Below are 10000 nucleotides of genomic sequence, written 5' to 3'. Positions count from 1 at the left end.
GCTGTACTTCTGTTTTCGTCTCCTGGTAATTTCTTCCTGAAAGGATCAAACAGCAAAAGACTGCACAATGCAAGTATAGCAAACAGTAAGTCCATTATGAAGACATGCTGTAACAATATAAAGTATATATAGTTATTTGTTACTTCTATGAAACATGTTTTTTTGTAATTTGTTCTTTGATGAAATAAACATGTTAATAAATTCAAGTTGCTATCAATAAAGGGATGTTTGCCAAGAAGTTTCCTTTTAAAAACCAATTCAAGTTGCTTTCAATAAAGGGATGTTTGCCAAGAAGTTTCCTTTTAAAAACCAATTATTGCTCATATCATATCATTTACTGCTACAGCAGCTAGTACCTGTGAGGACAAATGAATTTTGGGAAATTGTTCATTGCTAATTACTTCACTAATAATACTCCATCTCTCTCTCCAACTTCTCTATACCATGGTTTGTCTTCTGACAATCAGTGGAAACTTAAAATTTTTTATGACTGGGTAGGGAGCTTCCAGACTGCCCAATGTCACGTACCAAGATATAGGAACCAAAATTCATTCAAATTTTGGCGAGAAAAGAAAATCAATAATAATATAAAATAAATGGACAGTGAGCTGATTTATGACAAGGGCTTGATTTGCAAAATGACAAATTTTTAATCAATTTGTATTTTTCAAAACTACAAATGTAAGGTCTTTACATAGGGGAAAATCTCTAAGCTCTACCTGGATTCGGTTAAAAATAGAACAAGGTTTGGTGGCTGCAGGGTGATAGCCAAAGGGGAGAGAGTAGGCAGATTCTGATCTCTCTTCCCCCTCTTGTGCGACATGATGTACCAGTCATCTCTTCAACGTCTTCCTCGCAAGACATGCACTGCCTATCTCAGTTTATTGCGCATTTCCTGCCCTATCTACGCCTTGGTGTTCTGGATGTTTTTTGTGTGTGTGATTCTGTCAAAAGTTCTATAAAATTCTAATAAAATATGAATTTCAAAAATTACAAATCAAAATGCAAGCTAGTGCTGAATGCAATAAAAAACCTTACCACTTCACTTTCAGAATCAGTTGGAGGATGTCTGGAATTCACCAACCCTGATGGGAGCAAAGCATGTCCCATACGTGCCATCCGTGATACTATGGCTGCTTTAGAATGTGGAGCATTTTCACTATCAATACTGCTTTCAGTATCTGTAAAAAAATCTGAATGTTAACCTAGCAATATTCAATATTATAAAATTAAAGAACACGTGTACAGTTTATCAAAACTCTTGAAGCATAAAATGACATTTTTATGATAAAATAAGATTTTATATATACTTACTAAGTAATCACATAGCTAACAATTTCTATTATCAGCAGCTAAAATTTTAGATTGGCGGTAGCGATTCTTTTGTTTTGTCTCAGTATAGGTAACTGACCCCACCCACCTTCATGAAAGAGAGGAACATCTGAGCAGAGAGTTTCCATTTGTTTATGCATACTGTCCATGTGAGGGGAGGTGGGTGGGCTCCCACTCTGTAATTACTTGGTAAATATATATAAAAAATCTTATTTTTTCGTAAAAATGTCATTTTTATTTGAATAACTTACCAAGTAATTACAAAGCTGATTGCCACACTGACAGGAGGTGGGATGCATGGACTATTCTTCCCCCAGAACATTAGTAAATGTAATGGGTTAAGGGAACAAAATCTGCTAGCATTACCAAAATGCTTGTTGTTTCCTTACCTGGTAAGACAGCCGCAGCAGGAAGTTACTGCCTCTGGTTTTGCACTCATCTTAACCCATAGAGACGTGGCTGTATGGCCAAGGGTCGTCTACTACATGAGTGGGAAATCCACAGCGAAGGACACCTCCAAACACTAAATGAGGCACAAAAAATTTTTTGCCCTGCCCAGGGAGCAGTACCATCATCAACCAGATAAAAATACGCTATTACTTACACCATAAAATTAAAATACCACCACCAACCACTAAAAACTGGTGGGTGTCCAAGTACAAAGTACTCCCAGGCTCCCCTACAACTCAACACCACGATTCAAGGTGAAGAGGTAAGGATGGAAGAGATGCTTCCTATACTCCCTCCCCCAGTACCAGGTCAAAGGGTACTGCAATCGTTAAAAGTCCTTTCCACATCTCGGAGGTGATGTGACGCAAATACAGATTTACACCTTGAGTAAGTAAATTGGAGGATGGAGGAGAGTGAGAGATTGTATTTAAGGCTAATGAAGTAGCTACAGATCTGACTTCATGAGCTCTTACTTTCAAGAGAGGAGAATCCTCGTCTCTCATTTGTGGGTGTGTTTCACGAATGATATCCCTCAAAAAGAAGGACAGAGCATTCTTCATAAGAGGACAACATGGATCCTTGACCTTAGTCCAGAGGTTGCTTGAAGAACACCTAATTTTCTCAGTCCTGTGTAGATAAAACTTTGGTAGATGACAGCTAAGGATCAATGTCTGCATTTTGAAATAGCTTCTGCAGCCTCCCTCAAAAAACCTTTGCTCTGAGGAGCCTTTTGATAGTTTGAATCCTGTCAGAGCCAGAGAAGACAAACCTTGATGAAAGTGCCTGAAGTGGAGTCGTCTGAGAAGCTTTCTTCTGCAGGAGGAGTCTTGGAAAGTCTGCAAGCAGATCTATGAGCTCTGGGAACCATTCCCCTAAAGGTCAAAAGGGAGCTACCAGAATCACTGACACATTCTGGCGTAGGCAGAACTTGTTCAGCACATCCATTATCATTCTGAAAGGAGGGAAGGCATAGAGGAACTTGTCAGACCAGTCAAGAAGCATGGCATCCGTTGCCGATGCTCGTGAATTTGGAACCGGAGAACAGAAACGAGCAAGGCGATGATTCCTTGATGTCACAAAGAGATCTAACATTGGCTTTCCCCACAGCCTCCACAGATCTAGACAGACCAGTGGATCAAGGGTCCACTCTGTGGGGATAACTTGGTTTTGTAGGCCGAGCTGATCAGCCAACACATTCAGTTTGCCTTGGACAAATCTGGTCATTAACTTCGTGTGATTCTGGTCCACCCAGAGAAGGAGGTCCCTCACTGCCTCGCAGAGGGAAGATGAACAAGTTCCTCCTTGTTTGCTTATATATGCCAGGGCTGTTGTATTGTCCAAGTGTACTGCTACCGTCCTCTCGAACACCTCCGACGAAAAAGCTACCAGACCCAAGTGGATTGCTTTTAACTCCTTGACATTTATGTGCCATAACATCTGATCCCTCGACCATGTCCTGGAGATGTCCCCTATAAGGGCTCCCCAGCCCAGATCTGATGTGTCGGCATAGAAGTTTAGGTCTGGGCTCTGTGGGAATAGAGACTTTTCTTCCAGCAACCTGTCTCTTGACTTCCAACAGAGCAGGTGCTTCTTGATTTCTTGTGCCACCGGGAACATGAAGGAGTCTGGAAATCTTTTCCTTACCCACTTTTCTCTTAAGAAAAACTGGAACACTCTCATGTGAAGTCTCCCCAGGGAGAAACGAACTGCTCCACGGAGGCCAACGTCCCAAGGAAATTCATTCAGTTGTTTGCCAAACATGTCTGAAGATGAATAATTTCCTCTATCTTCCCTAAGCAAGAATCTACTCTCTCCGGAGAGGGAAAAGCCCGAAAAAGATGAGAATTGAGAGTCATTCCCAAATAAATTATCTCCTGTGAAGGAGTCATCGGTGACTTTCGATGATTCATCAGTAAGCCCAAGTCTTGGGCAAGAAGTAATGTTTTCCGAAGGTCCTCTGTACATTGTTCCTTTGACGTGGAGCAAAGGATCCAATTGTCCAAATAGAATACTATGTTGATTCCCATCAGGTGGAGCCAACCTGCCAGGGGAGCAAGAATACAGGTGAAGACTTGAGGGGCTGTTGATAGCCCAAAGCACATGACCTGGAACTGGAACACCTGGTCCTGAAAAACAAATCTCAGATATTTTCAAGAGTCCAGGTGTATCAGGAAGTGAAAGTAGGCATCCTGTAGCTCTATCGAGATCATCCAGTCTCCTTGCCAAATGGACGGGAGGATCGAAGAGTCATCTCCATTCTGAATTTGGTCTTTTGAATAAAGACATTTAGTACGCTCACATCCAGGACCCACCTCCATCCTCCTGATGCCTTTGGGACTACGAAAAGTCAATTGTGAAACCCTTCCGAACTTACATCTGGGACTACTTCTATCGCCTTCTTCTACAAGAGAGATGAAACTTCTCTTGCAAGGGCTGAAAATTTCCTCGAACTCTTAGAGTAGGCAGTTAGGGCGACCTGCTAGCATCTAGACTAAAGGAGGTCTTTCTAGGAAAGGGATTGTGTAGGTGCTCCTCAGAACTTCCAGAACCCACTGCTCCACCCCTCTCTCGCTCCGTTTCTCCCAATACTGAAGGAATCTGGCGCCTACTGGATTAGTGAGGACATTTGATTCACTTTCTAGAGGAGGGTTTAGATGAGGATGTCTTAATAGTCTGCGACTGGAACCATATGTTAGGCTATGATCTTGAAGATCTTTGCCTACCACCACAAAAGGGATAGTGTTGCACGGGAGCTGATGACTTGAAATTAACAACAGGAGTCTCCTTAGTTCACCTCGACGATTTCGCTAGCAGATCATGAGTGGATTTCTTCTGTAAGTCAGAAGAAATCTCATTAACTACTGACTTAGGGAACAAAATGTCTCACAAAAGGGGAGAAAAAAGAAGTGCAGACCTCTGAATTAAAGTGACTCCCTTAGAGGTGTATGAACACCATAACTCCCTCTTCTTTAACACTCTCATGGCATGAAGTGAAGCCAACTCCTGTGCTCCATCACTTATCCCTTTGTCCACACATGACAGGACGCCGATGATATCAGATGAAAAATCCGGAGGCCAAGGAGGCGTATTCTTGAACTTCCGTGCAAGGGTACCTACTGACCAGTCCAAGAGACTCACTATCTCAAAGACCATGAATAGATTCTTCATCATATGATCTAACTGTGACGAAGAGAACATAACTTTGGCTGTAGAAAAGGCCGATTGACAGACCAAGTCTATGAGGCTGGAGAAGTCCCCTTGGGAGGAGGCAGCCGCCCCAAGGAAGGAGCTTCTTCGGTTGCATAATACGAATATCTCCTTTTTAAAAGACAAGAAGGAGGATAACTGAAGTTGTATTTCCCTTGTTCCCTCTTATCCGAGGCCCAGGTTTTGACTTCGTTAGTTGCTTTCCTGGCCAAGTGGAGAGTATCATATTAGGTAGTCTTTAAGTCTCAACAGGAATGTTACTTATTTGGAAGATGGAAGCAGGAGAAGCAGGGGCAGCAGGTGAGAAGAAGGAAGGAGGAGAGTCTCCTTCCTCATCCTCATCACCTTCCTCTTCCACCGAAGACACTGGTGAAAGAGACAAGTCTTTAACAGAAGACGGGTTAGAAGGTTTCTTCAAAAGGCCCAAGATATCATCTAGGCGTCCCTGGATGGACACAAGAGAAGGATCCAAATCTGTTGCCGTAGCAGCTTGCTGTAAGGGGGATGGCACCACAAACTCCAGCCTAGAAGTCAAGCACATGGACAAAAGTCCAAAAGAATCCGTACGAGCGGGTGCAAATGGACGCTTAGGAGTCACTGAACGCTCGGGTGCTACTGGGCGATCAGGAGCAACTGGGCGCTCCAGAGCAGTTTGCAGTTCGGGCGCACCTGGACGGCACTTGTCGATCGGAGAAAGATCAGGAGCAAATGAGCGCTCATAAGTGACTGAACGGTCAGCAGCTACCGAGCGCTTTGGTGCCAGCAGGCGCCTGTCCACTACTGGTCGATCGGAAGCCAAGGGAGGTTCATCCGCTGATGTAAACACTGACGCTAACAAGCACTATCAGCACTAACACTTGCCTTTCTCCCTCTACAAGCACTTGAGAAAAATTCTCTGGACTGTCTCAGAAACTGCAGGAAGGGACCAATTCTTTGACTTTCTTCTCCGGCACCTAAGGGGTGCGAAACACATCTACAGCAGAACTTTTCAACAGTCTCAATTTACCATTGTTGTGTCACTGGTGCCTCTGTTCGCGGCTGGAAGCCTCAAAACTAGAGGAAAGATTGTACACACTTTGGAAAATGCCTTCCCACTGATTGTCTGTCACCACTTGGGAACTGGTGCCAGAAGTGACTGAGGGGCCAACTACCCGGGTGCAGACCCCAACAACCTCCCTTGGGCTTCCGGTATGGCTTCTCCCTGGTGCGGGGGAGTATGCCAGTGACCTTCGCCTAGGAGAAGTGGCGAGCCGAGTAGCCAGCTCCTCCACAAACACTGCACTTTCACTTGTTACATTCTTACTTTCCACAAAGGAACGAACAGACGCACTTATTTGAGCCACTGTTTTAACCCACATAACGAACTTGCGATCGAATTTATGCTCAAGGATGGCAATGGCATTGGGTTCGGGAGTAGGGGAGCTGGGTAATGGAGCAGGTGGGATAGAGGCAGGACTAGTAGTAGGAGACAAAGTAAACAGGTAAAACAGGTAAGTCAATGAAAGATTTAGTCGATTCCTGACTAACTAAACTTTTATCATTCCTAGCCGTCGCCTTTCTCTTTCTGTCTTTCTCTAATTCAGTTAAGTGAGAACTTAGGGTCTTCCATTTCTTAGGATCCCAATCAATACATTCAGCACAAGCCAAACCAGACGAACATACTTGACCCCTGAATCATACTTTGCTGAAGTTATTCTCACATTGCAACTTTTGCTGCAATAACGAATACTACTCAAACTTGTGTCAGACATCGTCGGTGACAATAACGAATACTACTCAAACTTGTGTCAGACATCGTCGGTGATACAAGTCAAACAGTCAGGAAAATCCAGTCAAATACTAGTCACAATTAGGTGAATAAAGTAATTTTCAATGAAAACCTAAACATCTAAGTTGCCAGGAGGCTACCAAAAGCAAAATATTTCACCAATTTAGATCGTCAACAATAAACCAGTAAAGCAAGAGAATTTCAAATCCCGCTGCTGCTCAAAACTGTCGTCATAAGCCGGCAGAAACAAATTGAAGCTCTCCTCAAATGTTCCTCTCTTTCCCGAAAGTGGGCAGGGTCAGTTACCTACACAGAAACAAAACAAAAGAATCGCTACAGCGAATTTAAAATTTTAGCTGCTGATAATAGAAACTGTTAGCTATACAATTACTTGGCAAGTTACTTCTAATAATAATAATAATAACAATAATAATAATAATAATAATAATAATAATAATAATAATAATAATAATAAAAACGCTATCAATAAACAAGATGCCTGATCATGTCTGTACACTCACGAGTTTACTTAAAGGATCTGTTCTTTAGTGACAAGTTAAAATGAGGCAAGTACGAGTTCAAGAAGTTGGACAGCTAGCAGCATTTGACTAAAAAATGAAGAAGTGAAAAGTAAAAGAAAGTACAGTAATGCTGATAGGGGCATACGAAGGGTAACTGCAAAATCCTTTTGTACCTAAAATAGCAGCCCAAGCAAGAGACACAGTTGGTGTTACATGCCAGGAGGTAAATAATAATAAAAGTCACATCCACATGTATGTTGGTGTAAAGCAAATAATTCAGTATACAAGTACCATCCGACATCCGGCCAGCTTGACATCCGACCACTCATACTTACAACCGTACTTCTGGCAGCGGGGTCGGGCGGCCTGACGCATAAGAGTACCCTGGCATATGACAGTTGACCGCCGAGTTACTCAGCAATGCGCCATCTCAGAGAGCTCTCTCACCACTCAGGCAGCATCAGTTCGAGTTACCCTGCCCTATCAACAGCATCATACAGTATTAACTATACAGGCAGTCCCCGGTTATCGGCAGGGTTCCATTTCTGAGGGTGTGATGATAACCGAAAATCGCTGCTAACCGAAAATCGGTGATTTCAGTGCTTTTTCGGCGATTTTCGGGGGTTATCAGCGCCAATTTTCGGTTATCGGCGCCTCTTTTAGGTATGTATCGGCGCCAGTACCCAATTATAGGCACCGATAAGCGGAAATCAGCGATTTTCGGCACCAAAAATTGCCAATTTTCGTCGCTAGACAAGCACCATAAAACCGGATCGCTGTTAACCGAGCTTGCCGTTAACCGGGGACTGCCCTGTACTGTATCGTATATAATACATCTGAACATAAATTTCACCATGGCCCCTAAGAGGAAGTCTGAATCTAGTGCTGGACTTTGTGGCAAGCCAAGAAAGGTTCTTACCCTAGACCTGAAGATGCAAGTAATTAAACAATATGAGGGTGGAAAAAAAAAAGTCCACAGCATTTCTCGCAATCTTCAATTCTCCCATTCCACTGTGTCAACAATACTTAACAGATACAGAGCACATCCAAGCAGCAGTAAAATCTTCAGCTCCTATGAAGTCGACAATTATCACAAAGAAATGCAAAGGCTTGATTGCCGAGATGGAAAAAAATGCTCAGTGTTTGGTTGGAAGATCATCGGCAAAAAAGCAGGCCTCGCACTCAAACATATATCCAGCATGGTATATGATCATACAATTAAACAATTTAAGAATGTTTCGCAAGATTGGAAGGATTGACTAACAGTATGATAATCGTCCATCTAAAATATTTACACCAAAGTTTTCTGATGCACACTAACATTTGACTGAACACCAGCTGCATTCTGTAGCAGTGTACGATAAAAAATGTTTGGTAGTTTGTGGCCTGCCTAACAAGCATGAATGCAAACACACTTGCTTTCAGTTCTCTCTCTCTCTCTCTCCCCATCGAACAATGGCTGTCATTTGCGCTTCGTTTACCGTTTGAAAAGTTTTTAATGAGCCGCAGTATGTCAACAAAAAAGGACACTTTCTTCGTCAGCAATTCAGCCAGCCAAAAAGACAAGAAAGGGTATCAACTTTGAATTAAAACAATGTGATTAATCAGTATGAAGGCAGAAAAAGAATAAAGAAAATAGCACATGACCTAGGAATTCCACATCCAACAGTCGACAACTCTTAAGAATTGAGGACACATACGTGAAGCTGTTTGAAGATTTGCTTCAATGAACTCTACTGTAATTATGAAGCAATGGCAAGGGCCAATCCACGAAATGGAATGGTTATCAATGGTGTTGATAGAAGACCTAATTGAAAAATGATCACCATTAAGCCTTATTACCATCCAGGTAAAGGCTACAAATATGTTCAGACACCTAAGGAACACACAGGTGATGACGTCAACAAGAATTCATCGCAAATACTGGAGGTTCAAATGGTACTAAAGAAGATTCAGTTTGCATAATGTTCAGGTAACAAAAAAAGGGCAGCGAGAAAGTTCGCCTATAGTTTTCATGAATTCATAAAAGAAAAATGATAATATATTACAACATTTCCCATGCAAAATCTGTGTTAATCACCACTCTCAAAATAAACTAAAAAAAAAAAAACGTAAACATCAAACGCATGTGCTCCACACGATACACTAACATCATAAAAATGCTCTGTATCATCATGATAAAATGGAAATTTGTTGAGATAAAACTAGAGACCAAGAACAGTAGAGTAATTTCCAATACTGTACGAAATTACTATGGTGCGATACTTATCAGAGTCAACAGAAATAAGGTTAAACAGATTTTATTTTGGGCGCAGTTACCACTAGCCTACCACGGAAGCATATGAAACGTAGCTGTAAACGTGGGCCAAGTTACAAAACACTGAGATGAATTGGAAAATTAATCAGTTAAATGAAATATAATACTAACAGTAATAAAATATCCTGTGAACTTTAAATATGTATATAAGGGTGATACGCAGTTAAAACTAAAAAAAAAGGCTAAATTGTGTGTCTTTGGTAGGATGAAACACCACATGCAGGCTAGATGTACAGTAAACACAGGGTAAGTTACGAACACAAATGATAAGTTACATATGCAAGGTTTCCGTGATATTACCAGGCAAAATGGGAAATTGATGATTACAATAAAACTGATTATTAAAAATACCCTTTTAATACATTTCTTAAAAACAATACACTAAGAGTCTAGTCTACAGCACAA

The 10000-nt window shown here is 41.8% G+C and overlaps 1 protein-coding gene across 4 annotated transcripts in view; it reads right to left on the bottom strand.

The window, feature by feature from the left end:
* LOC136831336 (FK506-binding protein 15-like) overlaps positions 1 to 10000 on the bottom strand; it is a 236679-nt gene that overhangs the window by 96940 nt on the left and 129739 nt on the right. For all 4 annotated transcript variants that reach the window (XM_067091627.1, XM_067091630.1, XM_067091628.1 and 1 more), the window contains 2 exons: positions 1039 to 1181; positions 1 to 36 (listed from right to left, as the gene is read on the bottom strand). The exon at positions 1 to 36 is cut by the window's left edge and continues 180 nt beyond it. In XM_067091627.1, the coding sequence (XP_066947728.1) occupies positions 1 to 36; positions 1039 to 1181 (179 nt within the window). The remainder of the gene's footprint in view (positions 37 to 1038; positions 1182 to 10000) is intronic.

The sequence above is a fragment of the Macrobrachium rosenbergii genome, chromosome 48 (assembly GCF_040412425.1).
Source record: "Macrobrachium rosenbergii isolate ZJJX-2024 chromosome 48, ASM4041242v1, whole genome shotgun sequence".
Classification (NCBI taxonomy): domain Eukaryota; kingdom Metazoa; phylum Arthropoda; class Malacostraca; order Decapoda; family Palaemonidae; genus Macrobrachium; species Macrobrachium rosenbergii.
This window is presented reverse-complemented; position numbering and strand designations above follow the sequence as displayed.